Source organism: Apostichopus japonicus, chromosome 5, assembly GCF_037975245.1.
Source record: "Apostichopus japonicus isolate 1M-3 chromosome 5, ASM3797524v1, whole genome shotgun sequence".
Lineage (NCBI taxonomy): Eukaryota > Metazoa > Echinodermata > Holothuroidea > Aspidochirotida > Stichopodidae > Apostichopus > Apostichopus japonicus.
In genome coordinates this window covers 16,118,617-16,141,711 of record NC_092565.1, presented here as the reverse complement: position 1 = coordinate 16,141,711, position 23,095 = coordinate 16,118,617, and the positions used below count along the sequence as shown (strand labels likewise).

Here is a 23,095-nt window from a genome sequence, read left to right as displayed (position 1 = left end):
GGGGGGTTTGTTGGAGCTATAATGAGAGTGAGACCTTCCACTGACAAAATTATTGTTGTATAATACTGTCAAGTTAGCCTTGCTCTGCTGGTTAAATGGCCCTGAGAGATTGTACCTTTCTAAAGGTAACACAGTCAAGGGTAACTTCATGATCGGGGTGAGGTTGCAATAGGTTAAGAAATAAAGTATAAACAACCATTGTTAAAAGAATAATTGAAACCCAACAACTTTTTTCAGGTTGTCTTAAGTTAGTGGTTTTGGAGGTGGGGGGGGGGTCAAGAGGGGGGTTTGTTGGAGCTATAATGAGAGAGACCTACCACTCACAAAATTATTGTTGTATAATACTGTCAAGTTAGCCTTGCTCTGCTTGTTAAATGGCCCTGAGAGATTGTACCTTTCTAAAGGTAACACAGTCAAGGGTAACTTCATGATCGTGTTATAGCTTCAGTAGCCATCCTCGAAACTGGTTTTACATCACATCATTTACGGCAATTTTATTGCCATGTGTCAGATACTAAAAGAGGATCTTATTCTGGTGCATACCAAAAAAATAGCAGGATATAGGATTGAGGTTATAAAAATAATTGAATGAATATTCTTGAGGTGTTAGGTATACTTGAAAAACAGGAAATCGATCAGTCTCTTCTGTTGACATTAGACTTACTTAAATAATTACGGCAAAAGAACGCAATTCTGATTGCGTAAAAATTGCTTTATTATCAATGCATCTAATTAGCAATTTATTGTCCTTGATATCAGTACGAGTGCGAGAATAAGGTTATAAAATCACGAATACGGAAACTTTATCTCACACTAGTATCTGTGTACTCTATTTCTAAAAGGCCCCAGAGAATGAGTACCAATCCATGATCCCAAGTAGGAATACACTCAATGATGCTAGAACACAAATAAAGACTTCAGGGTCAGCTTTATAGAATTTATTCCTGCTTGTCCCTTTGGACAACCAGATCTTACATTTTGGTGTTGTCTAAACGGGAAACTTGGTCCTCTGAAGTTGTGTACCAGAATAATAAAGAATGACCAATGTGTACACAGCAGGGAGAGATGTGTAGGTTTTGTGAAGAGAACACCAGCTTTAGACCAGTTAAGTTCCCTATTGGGTGGATATCATAGGATTACCACTAATTTTGTTCTATTTCAGAATCTCTAAAGTAATGGAGGGTGATACCAAAGTAATCATCTGACATAATTGGGGGTATTTTAAAGTTACAATGCAATCTAAACTTGATGAAAATAAAAATGACAGGGCGTCTGTTGGACGCCTGCTAAAGCTTATTTTGGTTGTCCAAACAGAAATTTTGTCGTCTCGGACGACTGTACGACCATTAAAATGTCTCCCAGGACTCACTGTGAGTCTGGTTCATACGCACTCTAGATCAAATCATTAATGTCTTTCGTGGACTTTATATAACTTGATGTAAGATATATTTCCTTCATATCATCTAACATCTAAAGACATTAAAGCCTGTTACAATTATACATCCTTTGTCAAATCGAAACCTCCCACAAAAAAACTTGCCTTTCACAATATAAAAGGGGAGATTAAAAAGCAAATTGATCCAAATAATCTAGATCAAACTTAGATGGGATGGCAATATGAAAAGTATCATAAAAACTTTTGCACTTCACCTCCGCTGTAATGAAGGTCACTTCATATTGCTTCGCCATAATTCAATGGCATGAAGCGTTTGATACAATTATTACCTGAAAAAAAACAAAGTGAACTTTCTCCATGTTCCTTAAACAGGCTGGTTAAGAATATACGTGGAAAAAATATCAAATTTTGCCGGGAGATTAGCACATAAAATTGGGAAACTGTGAGATCGCCTTAAAACTGGGAGACTCCCTTTAAAAGTAAATAAAGTTGGCAGGTCTGTAAATATGGCATATATGCAAGTTATCATAATGATAACTCTGTGAAAGAACAAAGACCGTCTCTCTTGTTTTGACCTCTGTGGGCCAATATTTAGTACCCTGCTGTCTGAATATTTCACAACATATTTAATGCCAGTTTGAACTGTCAAATATTCACAAAACCTTTAAAGTATGCATATATATATATATATATATATATATATACTTATATAAATATCGTCCTGATATCTGTCTGCTGGTTTGTCAAGCCATACCTTTAATATTTATCAGCATTTTCAATCCTTTCCTGCTTACATCCTGTTTGTTCTTCTCGTTGTTTTGCTACCCAATCAGATCATTTCTTATAATTTAACATAAGATTTACCTGAAGATTTCACGACTTTTCTTAAATTTTCCAATTTTCAGAACGAGAGAGCAGTACAGTTGTTTTTAGAGACGGAATCAGACAATAATAACTATCACCTGGATTTACTTCGCGCCTGTTTAGTTACCACCGTCCAGGATACCAGTGCCTCTCAGAGCACCATCAAGCTGGTCGCTACCAGCCTGATTGCAAATGGAAAACTGACAGGTCAGTGAAAAACCGTTCTTTGAAACTTAATTTTTTCTTATTTTCCAGAAGAACGCGCAGCTTCGAGCTCTGGTCTAAAAAGATTCATTATGGCATGTTTTAGAAAATATTCAGAACTAACCTGAATCATGCAAAAAGTCGGTGTAATCTCTTCAGATTCTTGAAAGAATTTATAACAGTTTAGTTATTTAGCCACTTGTTAAACAAATACTTAAGTGCTTCAAATATCTACTGGCTAGAATCAAGCTCTCACTGGCATTTTCCTGAATTACAGCAAACAACAGTTACTGTACAGGCTTTTAAGAGCAGCCCAGCAATATTTGCTGATAATAAGCAGTGATACAGCAGTTCTTATGTCTCTCAATTATGCAGATTTTTTGAATCGATGAATGTTAAATGGACTAATTATCATGTGCTTATCATGTGTTGTTATATTTTTTCATTAATTATCATGTGTTGTTAATGTCTACTGGCAAACAATGGAAATGCCTTGCTTTAGCTACTGACAAAATCCACTTCCATTTCGAAGGCTGTGATTGACAAAGTACGTTGATATCAGTGTGGAGTTAGTTCTAGCTGGAACCTCATGCAGACAGCACACAAGTCAACTTTGCTCCCTTGTGGGCGTAGTCTCAGAGTATTGCACAATCAACATATAAAACTCATCATAGTTTTGACCACTGTGTGAAGTCATTTGACAAATTTGTCTCGGTTTCCGTTCTACGAATGAACTATATTGAATACAAATATTCAGGAAGAAATGAGTTACAATTTTGAAAGGTCAAGCATCCCTGTAAGAGTTTTTTAACCAGTGACCTCAGAAATGTCATCTGGACTTGTATTTTTCCTATTAATGACCTCCTCTTGAGGGAGTCTGCAACCCACCTCAATGCTTGAGCTGATCATGCTCCACATACTGACAGTGTTATTCAGGTGCCATGATGCATAATTTGCATTGTTTATATCTGACTTACAAGTTCTCTAAACTTGCATCCTGTTTTATTTCTCATCAGAGGGAGTTCAGCTCCTGAGTCTGATCAACAAAGGTTTAGACGCCTGCAGATACTTACAGACTTACAGCAAGTGGTACGAAGCTGCCTGGTTAGCTAAGGTAAGACCCATCAACTCTTTACTGCAACAGCAGAGATTAATGACCTCACCGGATTCCTGCTAGCTTACGACATGGGTAGTTAAGAGTACGGGTTATAGGTGGCGAGGTAATTCATCTGGTATGATGAAGTATGACAAGGTCATTCATATGGTATGACGAGGTGTCATGAGGGCATTCATATGGTATGACGAGGTGTGACAAGGGCATTCATATGGTATGACGAGGTGTGACAAAGTCATTCATATGGTATGACAAGGTGTGACAAGGGCATTCATATGGTATGACAAGGTCATTCATATGGTATGGCAAGGTGTGATGAGGGCATTCATATGGTATGACAAGGTGTGACAAGGGCATTCATATGGTATGACAAGGTCATTCATATGGTATGGCAAGGTGTGATGAGGGCATTCATATGGTATGACGAGGTGTGATGAGGGCATTCATATGGTATGACAAGGTCATTCATATGGTATGGCAAGGTGTGACAAGGGCATTCATATGGCATGACGAGGTGTGACAAAGTCATTCATATGGTATGACAAGGTGTGATGAGGGCATTCATATTGTATGACGAGGTGTGACAAGGGCATTCATATGGTATGACAAGGTCATTCATATGGTATGGCAAGGTGTGATGAGGGCGTTCATAGCAATGTTTCATCAGCATTTTTGTGACATATTTTTTGCTGGGAATGTGTAATTTGTAGTAATAGAGATCTGCTATTGTGCTTCTCTCGTTACTGCACTCATATCACAGGATCAGGGTGAAACTAGAAAAACACATCAAACGCATCATAAATATATTGCAAAAACATAAACACATTAACACAAAGGACGCAAAACTTAAATACATAAAACTTACATCCATAAGAATGTCAATAAATGTATTACAAATGAATAATTCTGGGTGACCCATAAAAAAAAATAAGAGATAAAAGAACGACAGGGCAGCAATAAATAGAGGTGAATATACCAGTAATATTAGTGAACGTGATAGTATATAGTCACTACATTACATGATATCATCAAACTATGAAGTACCTGCTACTATATCAACATGCATAACAAACAGTTCCAAGTAAACCTCTGCACTAGGTACAAGTCATTTACAGTGTAAAGATTAAAACACACACGAAAAATACCGTTCATCAACATATGTGCCAGAAATTTTAAGGGTGAACATTTTCCAATAATATGAAGTAATTAAGCAGTTAAAGGAATAGTCCAAAGACTTTCAAATAAATGTTGTAATATTACCCTGACAGTGCAACCAACTCTTCAGCAAAGCACATTCTCATAGGAATTGAAGCTCTCTTCAGGCCCCGATAGCTCTATCCGAGCCCTGATAGCTCTCTTCGGGCCCTGATAGCCCTCTTTGTGACCCGATAGCCCTCTTTGGGCTCAGATAGGCCTCTTGGGGCCCGATAGCCCTCTTCGGGCACCGATAGCCTCTTAATACCAGAAATACAACTCTCTTGCACGACTACAGAACATTGCTGCACGAATTGTCACCCGTTCCAAGCCATGGGAATATGTCACACATATTCTGAGAGAATTACACTGGCTCCCAATCAAAGACTGAATTAGTTTTAAAATATTGATTTTCACATATTGCTATTTTGTTAGAACTTCACCATTCCTCTTGTCAGATCTTTTGCAACCGTATCACGCAAATTGCAGTTCCATGAGATCACACAATAAATTACTTCTGTGTGAAAATCGCTCAAATCGATCATGGGGCAAAAGAGCTTTTGCTGCTGCTGCCCCTTCTCTGTGGAACAGCCTTTCAGAACATGTAAAACACAGTCCATCTCTTGCTTCTTTGAAACGCTCTCTCAAGACTCATCTGATAAAAAACTTCATTTTTGCCCATTTTTGCTTGCATTTTTGTCATGTACTGTTTTTTGTTTTTCTGTCGCACTGTTTGTGTCACTGCACCATGAGCGTCTTTTTTGACGGATACCAAAGTATTAAAAATGTCCATTATTATTATTATTATTATTATTATTATCACAAAGTAGAACATTTCCTATAGATATTTCATACTGAGGATGTGAATAATTAGGTCATTTAGGCTAACAGACAGTGTCTGTAATTTATACAACAGGTATTAATGTTTTGGTTACTTCAAATGTAAAACAAGAAGTAAAATATGACTATTCATGAGGTTTCACTCTTGGAATGGACAATCAGATTGAAAAGCTTGACACGCAATTGTTAAGCATATATACTGCAGTTTCTGTTTCACACTATTGTAATGAAATGCAAACTGGAAAGATATTTTCCTTCAAATTTTCAACAAATTGCTGCATTTTCCTCGTCCGATTTGCCAGAATAAAATAATGATCTGTTTCTTACAGGTTCCTCAGCTTTGTATTTTTCACAATCTGACCTGCTGACTATAAAATGTAGATGGGTTTCTGCTAAGGTTTCTGTCCCACCATTCCTGTGTTGATATTGTAAAGTCGTAGATAAATGAGGACTTTCTAGGAACCACTCCCTCCTTTCTCATGTTTTCCTAATTCTTGTGGAGGTTGGAGGGGGGGGTGGATGATGGAGGTTATTTCATAGTAATCTATATATTCCCACCCACCTCCCCTTTTTGCATATAGGATTTGTTCCTTATTACCATCCCAAAATATTCTTATTACTTGCTTTAGAAACATGAAGTTATTTCCTCATCTAAAGTATACCTGATTATTCTAAATAGTTTGCTTGTAAAGGTCAGTGTTATTTTTGAGACATGAACCTAGCCTTGTTTTTGGTTGTTTTTGTTTATATAGTACCTGAAAGTTGTTATTTTTTCATTGGTCAGTAATTATTTTGGTATCGGTTGTTTAGAAAAATACATATCTATAATTACCCAAGGAAGGAAAGTCCAAGAGGAAACCCAAATGTTTCAGTTTGCACGCACTGTCCGATCAGCTGAATATTAATGGGAGTTATCCATTCAACATCCACCAAAATAACTTCAAAGCTAGTTGTAACAGCTACAGTTGTTGGAATATGTTAATGTTTATTAACTTATAAAGCGCACGATATCTACAAAGAAAAAGTACATTTAGCGGTGCTGTACAAACAAAATAATATTAAGTACTGCATACAGTACAAAAAGTTCAAACAGTCAAGAAATTTAATTCACGCTTGAATCATTCAAAACTATGAATAGTTCATTCTTGGTAGATAACTAGATATATATCATCATTTATTCTTCTAATTTTCTTTTCTTTCTTGGGATCTACCTTGGAGATTTAAAGAAATAAAATAGCCCATTTTGAATGCAATTAAAGCCACCAACATATGCATCAGTTTGAACTTCATTTTAAAGATCAAAGCATGCCATGCAACAAATTGGTTTTATTTTGATGTTGATGGATTTTTTCTTCTCTGCTTTATGATGTTAATCATCCTGGGTTAATGTAGCAAGTCATTAATCCATGAGGAAATACCAACTCTTAATTACTTTGTCTTTCAAACAGCAAAAGGAGGAAATTTGTCTGTGGGTTAAACATTAACATACATATCTGAATTTAAAAGTAACCAAAACGAAAAAAACAAAAAACAAGCTCACAGCTGTATCTAGGCATATCACAGCTTTATGTAGCCGTAATATGTGGTAACATAGTGCAATGACTTTTAACGCAGCTACTTTAGTTAAAAAATAACAAGGAATGACTGTGGAAGGCTGTAGAAATATTCCATTCTAAGAATTGCAACTTGCTCTCTGCAGGGTACGATCTGGTTCTCTGGTCGTTATAATACAAACAAAGGCAGGCATCACATGTGGACGTTCCGACCCGCTTAACCTAAACATAAAAATTAACGCCAAACAGGATTCGTCATTTCTCATTTAGCACTTTGTTGGCGTTTGTTTGACGTCATAGTGGACATGGTATCATCCAAGGACAAAATTTACTTCGAAATTGATTAAACTCCCGTAACATACAAAGCATCGAGAGAAATTATTGGAAAATCTTTTCATAAAATCCAAGCCGAGTTTTTTTTCTTTCTGGTTGTTCCTCGTCAGCATAGGATTTCAATATTTGGTAATGTGCTTTATTTTTCATGACTGACTGGATTTGTTTAAATTGACGGGATGAAGGATAGACACCAAATGTTGATGCAACAGTTTGTGATAAGAGTTTGTCTTCCTCGACCTTGATTTTATCTCCTCAGTCGTTAGATGCGAGGATAAATTCAGGTTTTAAGCAGCTCATTACGCATTGTGGCCAATTCCTGTCAATTTGAGCAAAGAGTCACTGAGTGCTTTATTCAAAATACGATGGTAGCTGATCAAACCTAAGATGCGCTTTTAGATTTAGATTTTTCCTTCAAACGAATATTAATTACATGTAGTAAGGAATAATTTTATTCTCTTACAAACATTTGGTTAATCAGAAATTATATTGTTCACTTCTGTATGAATCCACAGACAAAAGAGCAAATTGAAAATAATGAGAATTGAAAAATGCACTGACCTATTTTTATAATCATAAATTTGAAACCTAACCTTGACAAGTAAAGATAAGGAATTACATTCTGTTGTAAGACTTGATGATGGAAAATATTGTTTAATGTAAATCTATTTACTACTTTCCAAATAGTGTGGAAACTTCTATTAAGTTTTGTGATTTATGTTGGGTTGGTTACTTTTCTAAAATTCTGTCATTCTGATTAAGAAACATGCATATAAGCAAATTGAAACTAATGTAAACTCTTTGACCTTTCCTTCACCCAACTTGGCAAGTAAAGCTAATTATCTGCATTGTTATAAGACTTGATGAGGGAAGAGTGTTTTCTATCGATAATTCTAGTTACTTCTTTCCAAATAGTGTGAAAAAAATTAAGGAAAATTCTTGCACAACAGCTGCTTATTAAATTTTATATTAGGTTGGTAACTTTTTGATATTCTGACCAAAAACGTTCAATATTTACAAATAGTTTGTATAGCCCTCAATCTAACCAAGAGAGCCTGTGTGATCACAACTTGTTGCTGTATTCCTAATCAGAGAGTGACAGACAACAACAATTTGTGTTCCACAAAAATTGAACATTTTAGGCCTTCTTTATTACATTTCTGTGAAGGGTTTTTGACTAAATTTAAGATCTCTGGGGCAGGTTTGATGGGTTAAAGTTGCAGACTATGTCCTGATTTGTCCTTATTTGTATTTAACAACATATAAATGCCAGATTATGGCCAAAAAATTATATTTACCTTCCATCTTAATTACTTCCATAACTTTATGGTTTGTAATTGTCATATGAGAAATAATTGAATTAAAATGAATTAATTCCAGAATGTTGCTTTAAGGGATCTGTTAATTGCCTTTAAGATTTCCAATGAACTAATTAATTAAGCTGAATCAGTTTGAATGAAGCCAAGCGTTTATGATACATGTGATTCTTGCCCTACTGTAAAAAGTATTGAAGGCCCTGTAAAATTTGGTTTACAATATGATTACCATACAGTAGGGCAACAGGAAACTGAAGTTGTGTAGAAGATTGTTATTAAAAGCTGTTCATTGCAAAAGAATCTTTTAGAGAACACGAAGAAGGAAAAAAACAAAGGACTTTTTTGTTTTACTTTAATTTGAAGATTGATGTTAGTTTGAATTAGATTCTAGTTTCAGCATGACATTCCCCTTTAAAGGTGTCCCATTGTAACCTTGAAAATTCCTGTTCACTTCCTGGTGGAAAAATCACAAGGTATTAATAGAAAGTTGCTGAATAAAGAGTATGGAGAATTAATTCCTGTTTAGTCACATCACAAGATGTGAAAAACAGAAACCGTTATATCTGTTCGGTATACAGGCTTCTTTGATGCTGGGAAGGATAGATGAGCCCGGTATCAAGTTTATTTATGACTCCAGTAGCACAATTTGATCAGGACCTAGTTATCAGATGTTAACATCACAACATTTGGAGCAACGATGCTGCTGAAAGGCAATCCAGGTGTATCAGTTTGTAGGCTGTCATGTCAGCTCAAACTTCATCAAGTTGCATGTATATATATATATATATATATATATATATATATATATATATATATATATATATATATATATATATATATATATATATATATATATATATATATATATATATATATATATATATATATGGTCAACAGAAGGAAATAAAACTGGTTGAAATCAAAAATTGACCAATAAAATTCTGTGTGCTCTTCTTTCATACACTTTACTACACATGTATGGAGATAAATGTAAACACACAGATATATATTATCTTTTTTGTGGATTGGGAATGGGTGGATTTGGACCCTATGATTTCACTTTTGTTCCCTGTGGCTTGCATGCTAGGAGTCCAACTCTTGAGTATAAATAAAGTATAAGTTTGAATCTTCTACCTAATCCAGACATCACTGGATCGCACCCTGTTCGAAAACTTAAATGTCTTTGCTCCCCTTTTTTTTTGCAAGTTTGAATCCTGTTCTTTAACCCATTTTTTTCATGTTCATTTACAAATTTGTTTTTAAGCAATGCCAACCATTAAGTTGCACATATTTTACATTTCCTGCAATGTATTTGTATTTTGTACTGCCCGATCAGGATTTTTGTCGCTACACATATTTTGAGTGGGTTAATGTCGGTCATAAAGTTTGAGTCATTAATGACAAATCTGTTACAGTGCAGAATAATATTAAAGCAACAGTGTGCATTTCATCTGAACATTTCTGCCATGCCATTATCCTAAGTTACAAAGATGTCCATTATTAAACTTGATTAGTTAACTGAATTTCATTCCAAAGAAATCAAGAAAACAAGTGACAAGATACCATTGTATCTACTGTTTGTGATGGGCATGGTTTGATAGATAATCCCTTTTGTTTGAATGGGGGGGGGGGAGGATCTCGTAGTAAGAAAAAGGTCAGAGGGTGTCCTAGCTTGATGAATTGCAAGAATATTATGAAGGTTATTCTATGTTTTCACTATTTAAAGTCAATCTTGCAATCAGAAGTAAAATACGGCAGTAGTACTAGTCGTTGCCTTAGGCCCAGTTCGTCTGAATGCTGCACTGATTACGAGTATAAATGATCATTGATAAACGATATTGGAAAACAATTATCGGCTCACATCAGAGGTCTTTGCAATGTTTAATAGATTTCCCAGACTTGATTAGAGGATAGATTGACGAGGTGGAACATTTATAGAACTTTCCGAAAGAGGAAGTCGCAGATCAATTAACTAGCACGGGTTCAATGGTTCGGGTAATATGTCGTGATAAACAGAAAAAGGAAGTTTCTGGAGCAAAGGAGTCTGGGTGATGGTATGTTCGTTGGCAAACATACAGGGTAGATTTTATGATCCGGTGTACATTTGAAAAGAAAGAAAAAACATTTGATCCTGCATTTCCTAAACTATTGTCTGACTTGACTGTTACTATGGCTAGATTATCAAAGGGATTTGTTGTTACTGGGATAAAAATTTGGTGAATGAATCAACAAGTATTTGAAATATTGTGTGAACAAAAATGTGTGTTCAGAAATAAACAGTTTCTATATTTAATACATAGATTGGTTTATCGTTATATTAGGAAGAGTATAGGAATGTGTGTCAGAATACTTTAAAAGCAGTTCAAGAGAGGATATTATCACCTTCCATCAAGAATTTGAAATTTGAAGGTTATTACACTATTTAAATATAATAAAATTTAAATAATAATACTCTGGCAGTTATTTTCATGACGCTTTAAGCGAGCACGAATGTGGCAGAAGCCTGCAATTTTGGAATCGTTGCCAATTAGAAAATCATTTCAGTTGGGAAAACCGCAGATTGCTCTTGGATGGAAAACCCACCTTACTATGACCCTGCCCAGGGATCGATCCCTGAACCTCCCGATTTCCAAGCCTCATTGCTTCAAATGCCATTCGTTTATCGTTGAAAATGAAACATTTTGACTTCATTTCCTCCAGGTGATTGTTCCTCAAAATATCCCAGTCGCAAGATAGAAATGAGTTGACAAACATTTAATCTTGGTTATGTATCACAAATTGGCAATGCAGAATGGGTGGCCTTTGTCCATGCAGTCACAGCACCGGTATAAATTAGTTTATTTTAAATTAGTATTCATGATTGGTACCAGTATCTTTAACTGTCTGAATCTTGTGTGTATATATGTAAGTCTTCTATAAATTTGAATATATCAACAATGGAAAATTTGACTGAGAAATGATAAACAAATTTGTAATGATCAAAGGAATTATATATTTTGCCGACAGGTAAACGCTCGTTTGTATGCTATTAGGTCTCAGAGTTCATGAAATAATGCCATGTAAATATATACCAAATGGCACACCTAGGAAGAATTTAACAGAACTTTCAGGTATTCAGTGTTTTAATGTACCTGAAGTCACATTGGACTTCCTAGTAACGGTAAAAACTCTAAAATATTCTTACAGCGTAAAATCTATATTCTTTTTATCTTTCCTTCATTTTTCCCTACGATCACTTTAGTTGATAACAAAGTTTTCCCCTGCATATTCCCACTTGTATTGGTGTGGTACATTGTGTCATAGTTATAAAAATTATTAACCTGCATCACCAGTAAACTTTGGAGAGACAAACATATACAAAAAATGTCACAGAATGATTTTATAGCTTGAAATCTGTATTTGAAATACAAGTTCCTGATTTTCTCAATTCAAGTTTAGATGTCCTCGAGATTGCCAGTCAAGCAAAGAGAATATCTTTGTTTGAGATCAGGCGCTTTAAAAATAAAGTTGAGCAATTCTTGGCATAGGTTACCTATTGTTCTTGACATTCAGGTTCTGTTTTGTTTCATGGGGGGTGGACAAATTTTTCTGACTAACACAGTAGGAATTCTCACTTTCGCTATTAGTGGATTTTCATACTGATAACAAACTAAGTACTGAAACAGGTCCCTAACTTCAGGCTATTTACTGGCTAAAAATGCCAGTGGTTTTTGCCATTTGCCAGTAGAAAAAAACAAGACAAAGGCACTTTCCTGCCAATAGACATTAAGAACATAACCACATGGTGATGTCGGTTAACAATCGTCAGTTAAATAATGGGTATGATTTCTGTGCCAAACATAAGCCTTGTATAACTGCCTTTTATTAGCAAATAGTAGCCGGATGCTCTCAAAAGCCTGTACAGTAAGTGTGTTTGGAATTCTGGGGGGAAAAAAATGTCTGTGAGATATTGATATTAGCCAGTGGATTTTCCACTGCACAGAATTTTAGCAAGTGGCATAAAGTGTGTGGAATGTTAGGCCTGCTGATTTGAGTATAACTGTGCTGAAAAATTTCCTTTGAAGAGAAAGCAAGATTTTTGTGGAATGTTCTTAGATGTTAATCTATAAGTTCTACCAACATGGTAATTGAAGCCCTCCCTCTCCCCCATCACATCCTCTGAACTACTAATGTTACAAGCTATTTGCTAGTTCCACCCGTGACATCGGCTACAATTGATCATTATCTCTGTATATAAACACATCTCACTGACTGTCACATGGTTTTCTCATACAAATATTATCAGAAACTTGTCAGTGAGTGTTTCTCTGTTCCATCTGTATAGGAAATAACAGTTTTAGTTCCCTTTGACCTTTGAAGTCAAGATTTTGGCACTTGCAGGAAAAAGAATCAATTGTTAGTGTACCCAAATGTCACTGTAGACCATCGGCTCTCAACAGCCAGATGGAAGGCCAAATGAAGACTTCAGTCTAATCTGCGATAACGAAAAACAAACCAAAAATGGCCCACAATTCTTGCTTTAATCAGGTATGGGGGCCCTCAGAGGATTCAAGGGTCGCCTCTGCAAACTTACTAAAAGGTAGAAAAAGGTGCAACCTGGACTGATAGCATCCATTGTTTTAACAGCTTACAAAGTAAATTGCCTAAAGTCGTCGTTATCCTTTAACTTTGGATGATGCACTTGCCCCCCCTCAACCCCCCCCCCCCCCCAATAAAAGAGTTCTAAAACTCCCTGCTAATATTAACTCTCATCTTCCCTGCTGGTGAAGGTGAAGCATTAAATGCAAAAATTAACTTTGTGTTTACAATAATCACACTTTCCAAGACAAACTGAGCAGACTGGTGGTTTGTGTTTGTTGACATGGAGGGAGGAGGATCTTTGAGCTCTGTCATTGTGTAGCAGAATTAGCTAATTATTATTTGATATCATTGGACATTCACAACAAGTAATACTCATTTTAAACTATTAACACATAGCTCTATGACAGGATGTTCATAATACTATATCCGGGTATAACCAGCATTCTACTACAAAGTGTGTTGCATGAGCCAGCCACATTGTGTTTAAATGAACATATGTAAGGGGAGGGGGGAGGAGGGTGTGGGGTGAGAAATACTGCTCTATCGCTGAAACTTTAAAACTGCCCAAAATGAAGTATGCCTTCAACTGATTGAGATATTTAGCATGGTAAATCTGATAAAACATTTCTGTGTCCTGTTTGCTTCCATATTGTTATGGCTTAGTAGAATTAAAATTAGGTATAGTAGGGGGGGGGGCTGTGCCATGGAGATAAAAAAGTTCCATCAATGTTTGTTTTTTTTGGTGTGATTTGATCCAGTACAAAACTGTCTCGCTCAAGTTGAAATATCCTGTTTACAAAAACAAGGAGTAAAGCCTCAATAATAAGATTTGAAGTTGTTTTTCCTGGCAAAGTGCCAAAATCGATTGCAATTAACAAGAGCACTTTTTGAGTTCTAACTTCTGAACCTTAACCCTGGACAGTGTGATAAATGGTGCTGTTCAAGAAAAGAATGATAATAAAAGATAAAAACACTGTGGGAGCTAGGCTATTTATGACAGTTTTTTTACAATAGGCTAGTCTTGATGTTAAAAACAAAAGAGAAACTGGTTCTTTTGTAAATTTATATTGATTGTTTTCATGGACAGACAGAAAGTTACACACATCTAATACTGCCACAGAGTTGTTAAATAAGTTAATTATAGTTCTTCACATTGTGTACCCATAGCTACTATAAATTTATAAATAACTCAATGGAAAATATTGTCTGTGCATTTTGTAGTACTCGTCTTTATTCACAAGTAGTGTATAAAAGTATTTTTTATAAATTTGTCTACTGAAGCAGTTCCTCGACCCATTCCCAGTTAAACTACAAGTTTTGAGCTGGTTTTGATCAATTGTGTGCAAACTTATACTTAAACCCCAATACAATGGAGTCTGTCCTGATTGGCTTGATAAGTCAAAGTTTCAGTTCAAGTAGTAAGGAAGCAGGAATTGTTTTGTTCTTGGGTTTATTTTTCAAGTTGCCTTTTTTTTTTTGCTTTTCACATGTGATTGTTTACTTAAACCTCCATTTTGTGAAGAAAATGGATTAGTATGATCACTTTATAATACAATGTTATTTTAGGTAATACTCCATACTGTAGGTTCTGTAAAATTATTGTTCAGTAGCGAAAAAAATAACCTTTTTGGTCCGCATCTCCATTGATGTATTCCAAGTTAATTAAGATAGCTAACTGTATTAAAACTGCTATAGTTCTGCAAATAAAACTGTTTTTCTTGTCATATGCCTTTCCCTCTCCCCTCCCCCACAGTCCCACCCAATCCCCAAACCCAATACCCATTCCTGATGCCCCGTACCCAATATCCACTCCCAATAGCCATTCCTGACCTTCCATACCCAATATTCACTCCCAATACCCATTCCTGACCCCCCATAACCAATATCCCAATACCCATTCCCGAACCCCCCCCCCCATACCCAATATCCACTCTCAATACTCATTCGCAGCCACAGCCAATTCCCACTCCGAATACCCACACCCAAAACCATAGTGTTTCGTGCAAAGTAAGGCTATTTGGAAACTTGTAAACAGTAAACAGCCTGACCTTGTCTGACGTAATTCCCTGCAGAAGATTGTGACCTTCAATGGACCAACCAACCTAATTAATGACATAATTAATATTCTGTATTGTTTGATCTCATTTCTCACTCATTTACTGACTGCTCAGATTCTCTCCTTCTTCAGGCTACTCTTCCGGCCAGTGAATGTGCAGAGGTGCTACGCAGGTGGGTGGACCACCTCTGCAGTCCCCCCATCAACCAGAAGACTCCTGCCATCCTCGTCCTGCTATCTCTGGGGCATTTTCAAAAAGTTTTAGAGATGTTGTTAAGGTGAGATCCATTATTTATTCATATTTGGAGAACTGAGGCATAAAAAGTATATATTGTAACCTACAAAACCTGCATTAATTTTGTTTTTGTATTGCTTAATGATTTTTTTTTCTTATTGCTTTGTTGTTGTTTTTAAGTATATATTTTATGCCCAGTCTCCCACAAGCTGCTGACTTCTATCGCAGCTTAACAACTCGTGACACTCAATGACACTCATGTACAGAATAATGTGTAATGAATAATGTATAATGCTATTATGTTGCACTGTTGTCATGTACATGTTGCATCTTTGGAAAGTCGCTGTTGCAAAACATCATTTTGGGAATGACAACAAAAACTTGGAAAAATATAGGTGACCCACTATAAATATGTAGAACCTGTTATTCTGCTGCTTTTCAATACAAGAAACCTAATCGTTAATGAATGTTGTCAATATTATCAAACTTCCCTGGTAGTAGCCATAGCTTTGAGCACTCTTTTACCGCTTTTGTAGTCAATTAAATTACTATTTTTGGTTTCTGTAGAAATCAATAGTTTTGAATAGTAGACATCCTCAAACATCCTTAGGATGTATTGTCTATGATGATACGCTCTGTTTAAAAACATTAAATCAATGGGGGGGGAGTACATTGCAACTGTTGTAGCAAAGAGAGAGACAGAGGGAGAGTGGTTGCTAAGCCTAAATATAAAGCTGTGTTCGGGTGAATGTAACTTTGTTTTATATTAACCAATCCTCTCTATGCACTAACACTACATACAATGTAAGAAATCGTTCAACAGATTGCCTAGTTTTAGAATACCTTATTATGTTAAAAATGATATAAAAAAAAATTTAAAAATTTTTTTTTATTGGCCTAAATATTTCTTACATAGTGACAGCTTTGGAGCCTGTCCATTTGTGCCCAAGTTGATACTATGCATTCATTTTATCAAACTGATATTGGGTGCTGACTTATAACACTTCAAAATATTCCACTAAGCAAGGAACCATAGTGCTCATTGGGCTCATGTTTAAGTTTCCTAGTTTAATTTTATACCATTATATATTGACGTGTATGTTTGACTTGGATTTTCATATGTCTGTATTGGCTTGTGTATTCTCTGTCTCTCTCTAATTTGTGGAAGAATGTTAGCAGTTTATAGGCTAGGGTAAATCAGAGTGTGTATGTATAGGAGACAGGTTATGAGATGCAGGATATATACTCAAACCAGTATTAAAGTTTTGGTGCTTCAACTTGAACAAAGCCTTTTGACTACCACCCTCAAAGTAACACATTTTAAATGCCATGTCTAGCTTTTACACTCCTCAAATATCTGGAAATAATTTGGAGATGCAGAACATCCAGGAAAGGCACTTTTTATAGTATCAGCAATGTAACTGATGAATACTCTGTTGGCAGTAGCACTGATCAGATAAATTGATGAGTACTCAGTAATATCAGCAATGTACATATGAGTACATAGCAATAGTATCAGCAATGTAATTGATGAGTACTCAGTAATATCAGCAGTGTTTATATTGATGAGTATTCAGTAATATCAGCAATGTACATACGAGTACATAGCAATAGTATTGTAATTGATGAGTACTCAGTAATATCAGCAATGTAATTGACAAGTACTCAGTTTTAATATCTGCAATGTAATTTATGAGTATTCAGTATTAATATCAGCAATGTATTTGATAAGTATTCAGTAATCTCAGCAATGTATTTGATGATTATTCAATAATATTACCAATGTAATTGATGAGTACTCAGTAATATCAGCATTGTAATTTATGAGTACTCAGCATTAATATCAGCAATGTATTTGATGAGTATTCAGAAGTATATACCAGCAATGTGATTGGTGAGTACTCGGATGAGTATATCGAAACATCAGAGTTCAGTAAGCGTTCGGAAGCTTCAGTGTTGCAAGTTGTCCCATCTGTGCAAAACATTTACATCTCTCCATCAAGTTGGACCCAATGGTGCACCCCTCTCTCATTCCTCACCTTCCTTTTGAATACACCCCTCCCCCTTGGTGGCCCATGTGGCACCAGGGTGACAGGAAGGACATGCAGATGTTGAATAGCCATAGCACTGCTTGACTCCCCCCCCCCCCCCCACACTTCCATATAGTTTCTTTTCCTCTCTAGTTGTTCAGTTACATCATTCAGTAATGCCTTATTGTTTATGTGGGAACCTTGTGGTGAGTGGAAGTGGAAATCAAAACGAGCAGACAAGCACTCTTGATTAAGATTTGTCTGGTTCTGAAACTAACAAAGTTGTTGCTAAGCACTTGACCCTCTTACTACATATGATAAACAATACCCTTGAAGATTAATGCTAAGGGTACTGCAACAAAGACTTGGCAAAAACAAACCATCTGCTAGTGGAAAGCAACTGTCATCTTTAATGTACTTCTTCTGCTTCATGCAAAGGATTCTACAGTATTTCTCTGAGCCAGGTGAATCCAGACACTGGTTTACCTGGGACTGTCTTTGTCGGTAATTGAAAATGGAAGGTGAGAGTAGTAGCAAAGGCCATTTATGGCTAAACAGCCTAACATAATTCAGTTCAGTAAAAAGAGATGAGAATAAGGGCTCCTAATATGAAATCAGATTTTGATCGAGTTTATACAGAGATTTTTAATTATGTGGAAATTGGAATGTAGTTGTATGGTTTCAGAGCCCTGATGGTACATATGATATATTTTGTGTATGATGCAGCCCAAGAAAGCTTGCACACTCGCAGTGAAGTATAAAAATACTGTAGAGATATGCCCTGAAACATGGACTGCAAACAGTGGCGTAGGAAGGAACTTTTGAGTGTGGGGGGCTGAAGACTGATGGCCGGCCTGGGGGAGGGGTCTAAGGGGAGAGAGTGTCCCCCTCCCCTTTGGAATTTTTTGCATTTCCAGGTAGCCTCAGATGCAATTTGGTGCAATATAGCACACTTCAACACCCACTCCATTTTGTAAACTTAATTTTGTATTTTCACCAGGCCTTAGATGCAATTTGGTGCTCCAAATGAGATTTTTTTCTCATTTGGAAATGAAAAAGGGGTTTTCTGACTTGCGAAGCGGGGGGGCGGAATGATACTTCCGCCCCTCCACATTTTTCACTGGGGCCCCCCTGGTTCCTACGCCCTTGACTGCAAATATCCCATTCATGCTACCTGCTGTCGGTTAAAAAACATTCATACGTACTTGTTAGAAATTTTCGAATCTGATTGGCCCCTTGTCGTCACCTGACCGTGCATTACCCTATGGATAAAACATCGTAAGTTATCGCCTGATGAATATAAGTTGCAAAAAACAAAGGTAACTCTTCAACTTTAATCCTGATCCCATCTCAGCTGCCTAACCTAATTCAAAACAAACGAATCAGATTAAGTATGTTAGGGAAACGAGGCCCTCGGTGTAAACAACCCATGACAAAATGATGACCAAATTTCTGTGAAAGCAAAGTATCACCCTGAAGTATAGTAGCCATAGGGTGTAAAAAACAATAATAACTTCATGTAGCAATGCGGGCATTACTGGTATTAACATTATGGGGTTTAGCGGCCATTGAAACAAAAATAGGCATAATGTTAGTAACTACTATCAGAAGTTATTATAGGCTTCAAAAGATGCAATGTTCAGATGTCCTGAGAGCAGCGATCCAAGGCATGGAACCATCGAAAGACAGTTATATGTCATTGTTGAGTGGCCACCGTCAATATTAACACTAATGTAAAGCCTTACTGATTGGCATATGCCTACCATTGCTGATCGGGAAACAGTAGCAAATGTTTTCAAGAAACAGTAAATGTCATTCTCTAAAAGAAGTAATGTTTCATGTCCTGGTTCTCGTCTGATTCCATATAATCAAGTGTTAAAGCCATAGTGCTACAAAAGTTAACTGTTTCTGTAACAACCCTCTTGATGGAATTGTTCACTCATCAGTTACTATATATAGCTCAGCACAGTATGTAGTGTACTACTATAAAGTAAGTATGTATCTGTAGTACATATCAATGGCCATTATGTCAATCACTGGATCATTGTATACCTTGACTTGAACACATTGGTTCGTGTTGCTATGCCAACTGGATGCAGGGGGCAGTTTGCCCCTGCATCAGATGGTTATGAAGTAAACGAAGTGTTGTTCAATGTATAGCCTAGTTGTCGTCATTCTTGTTATTTGCGTGTATATATATTTGCGTGTATATACACAAGTTATTTGCGCATTTTACATTTCTTTGAGACTTTTAACTATAATAAAAGTAACGAACAACAGGGTACCCTTTGAAGTCAATTATGGGTTAATTTTAACATAAATTGTAACATTCTGAAATGGAAATTGTTTTTTAGTGCTTTGTATGAATGAACAGGGTAGGTATAACCCTTTCGCTGGATGCACCTGGCCTACAACCGCCTGTATTACTTGAGTTATTCCCCTGTCCGTATGTGCATTATCCTGAGATAAATGTACTGGAGACCATTGATCAACCCCTAGATAATGTATTGTATTAATGTCACCATAACAGTGTATGCAATATAATACCAATGTATTGTATTTATAACACTATTACAATGTATTTATAACACTATTGTATTAAAAGGTTGCACAATTGATTTTTGTAATTAGTCTTTGATGACTATTTAGTTTGTGGATATGGCCTTAGAGTAGAAAGAAGATGGGGAGGGGGGGGGAGGCAGTTGAAGTGGAAAAGGGTCAGCTGGGAGAAGTTTTACCAAAGATGTGAATAAAAATGGTGTTGAACTTAAGCTCACCCTAGACAATCTGAATACGTTAATGCATGTTAAACCACTGCAAATGACAATTATGAGGCTCATCTATTTTTACTACAGTCTTTAGTGACATTGAAACATGAGTCACTGACCTCTACCTGCTGTTAGAGGTATTTTTGGCTTTTACCTTCCATGTGTAATAGGAAACTGTAACATGCTGACCATTACACTAAATAACTCTCTCTATAGTTACAACAGGATAAATGATCGTCCCTGGTATCACAGGTTTTCAGAAACTTTGTTTAATTATTAATTTGGGAGTCCAAAGGAATATCTGTTTCCACCAGGATATTCACGTACAAGATAGGAAAGAGTTGCACAGATCAAAAGAGGTCATTTCTGTCTTCAGTGTGTGAGCTAAAAATTGGTTATAAACAGGCTCTAGGCCTACTTGTAACAGTTTATGTTTAGGACTGTATTTCAGCTCACATTAAACATCAGTATATCTCAAAAATGGACAGCAATGTTAAGTTTGATATAAATGCATGGGGAGTAGATAACATCTGTGTAGCTCAAAAATTGTCAAAAAATATTAGTATCGTCACAACAACAGGAGAAAAAGATGGTGGTTGCACTGGTTGGCAATCTGTTGATGTTTAGGAAAGTAAATTATGATAGCAGTGCAAGTGTTGAAATAAGTATATAGAAGAGACTTTCAGTTTTGACCCTTATAAGTGGGAGGGGGGGGAAGAAGGAAAGGAGGTTCTAACTCTGTTTGGCTTCCGACACAATGGATTGAGAGTGATGGGAGAGTGTTGAGGGATGAGAGAAGATAAATAAAACATTAAGACTACATTCTCAAAAAACATTTTTCAGTTAACAAATGTGTTTTAATTCTCCTCAATTTTTAAGTGAAATGTGAATGAAACGGAAGATGCTTTTACGTTGTTGGTTTGGAGTGATTGGACATTTTACCCCATTCTAACCACAGTGACATATAAGCAAATGAAACACGATGGTTGCCTTTTGAGTATATTTATAGTTTATATATATATATATATATATATATATATATATATGTAAAAATAGTAGTGGTCCATACTGATAATATAAAAGATAAACAAGCGTGACAATTGCCTGACGATGGAGTGGTGACCACTCCGAAATATAGCAGTATGTTGTTGTTAAAAATATTCGCTTGTTTATCTTTTATATTATATATATATATATATATATATAGATAGATAGATATAGATACGGTACATATATTGATATATAAGGTACATGTGTAATTTTACTGTAGGTCACTTTTCAGCAGCCAATGTATCTTTTATTGCAGATTTTGTTGCAAGTTGAGGGTATGGAGGGACAAAATATTTATATGAGGAAAGTTTTCCTACCCCAATTACTCCTTCACCCTGTTCCCCTGCCACTGTTGTGGTATCTCTAGCCCATCACCAATTATTTTGATGGTTTGGTTTGTTGGAGTAATATGAAGCACTAGAAAAGTGTGGAATTTAGGTTAACTTTCCCACCGGATATGAATTTTCACTGGTAGGTGTTAATGAGAAATGAATTTAATCGATGAGTCAATAAACCAATTATTGATTTTTTATCTTCACAGCCTCCATTTCTACGACCGAGCAGCATTGTTTGCGGAGGCGTGTCTGGAATTTGGCGTCCTTCCAAAAACAGATGATACAAATATCCTTTATTATATTTAATAACAATTGCATTGAAATGTTGTGAACTGTTGTTCAGTTTTAATACCTTCTTTCATTCAATATTCATATTTTGATGGTAATAAAGTTAAAAGTGCCTGGGGTGTAGTAATAGTGATAAAACTGACAAGTACCACACAGATTGGTGGACTAGCTTCCCAGTAACAACACAAAGTTGGAGAACTAAAAGAAAACAAAAACAACCCCCCCCCCAAAAAAAAAAAAAACAATCAAAGTTTGGTAGGCTCAAATAAGTTTACAAAGTAAGTTAGGTGTCAAATTTAATATTTTTGTAGTATATGACCTGGCAAAAATTAACCCCTCCCTCCCCCTCCCCTACCCCTCGAATGTCAACTGGCAAGGCAACTTTGGCCAGCCTTACTTATTTCTCTTGGAAAATTGAAAATTACTGGAAACAATGACTTAAACAGTTTGTAGTCACTCATAGGGTTTGGTCTATTTTTATAGCAAATATTGCAAGCTGATTTAATAGTCACATATTTTCAAAATTAATCTTAGAACTGCCATATCCATGACATTGATGCCTCCACCTCTTAAAACAGACTGTACTATAAAATTGCCAACTCTGTTTACCTGCCTACGTCAGTACTGTGGATTGTATCACAAGTTGACATATCATAGATACCATAAAATAAAACATACCCTCCCCGTTAGTTACCAACTCGGCAAACATATTTACTCCATATTTAGTTACCCACTTTATGTTTCTATATTTGATCTTGAAGAGTGTCATGTTTGCTGAGTGACATTCACAGCCAAGCTTGCGTAGCTCGGTGTTGAGTAATCAAACCGCTACAATGCGAGCTAATCTTGGATCTAATCCTTGGTTGTTCTGTTAGTGGTGGTGGTGGTAGTGTTGAACACAGGTGTCAATCAACAGGTGTATGCGCAGGGATGAATGT

General features: G+C 36.1%; 1 protein-coding gene across 3 annotated transcripts in view; it reads left to right on the top strand.

Annotated features, from left to right (window-relative positions):
* LOC139967850 (WD repeat-containing protein 11-like) overlaps positions 1 to 23,095 on the top strand; it is a 60,809-nt gene that overhangs the window by 23,847 nt on the left and 13,867 nt on the right. For all 3 annotated transcript variants that reach the window (XR_011793163.1, XR_011793162.1, XM_071971988.1), the window contains exons 20-23: positions 2,302 to 2,467; positions 3,481 to 3,578; positions 15,584 to 15,729; positions 22,076 to 22,156. Coding sequence is in view for 1 of the 3 variants with exons in the window: in XM_071971988.1 (XP_071828089.1) it covers positions 2,302 to 2,467; positions 3,481 to 3,578; positions 15,584 to 15,729; positions 22,076 to 22,156 (491 nt within the window). In the remaining 2 variants the exon portion in view is untranslated. The remainder of the gene's footprint in view (positions 1 to 2,301; positions 2,468 to 3,480; positions 3,579 to 15,583; positions 15,730 to 22,075; positions 22,157 to 23,095) is intronic.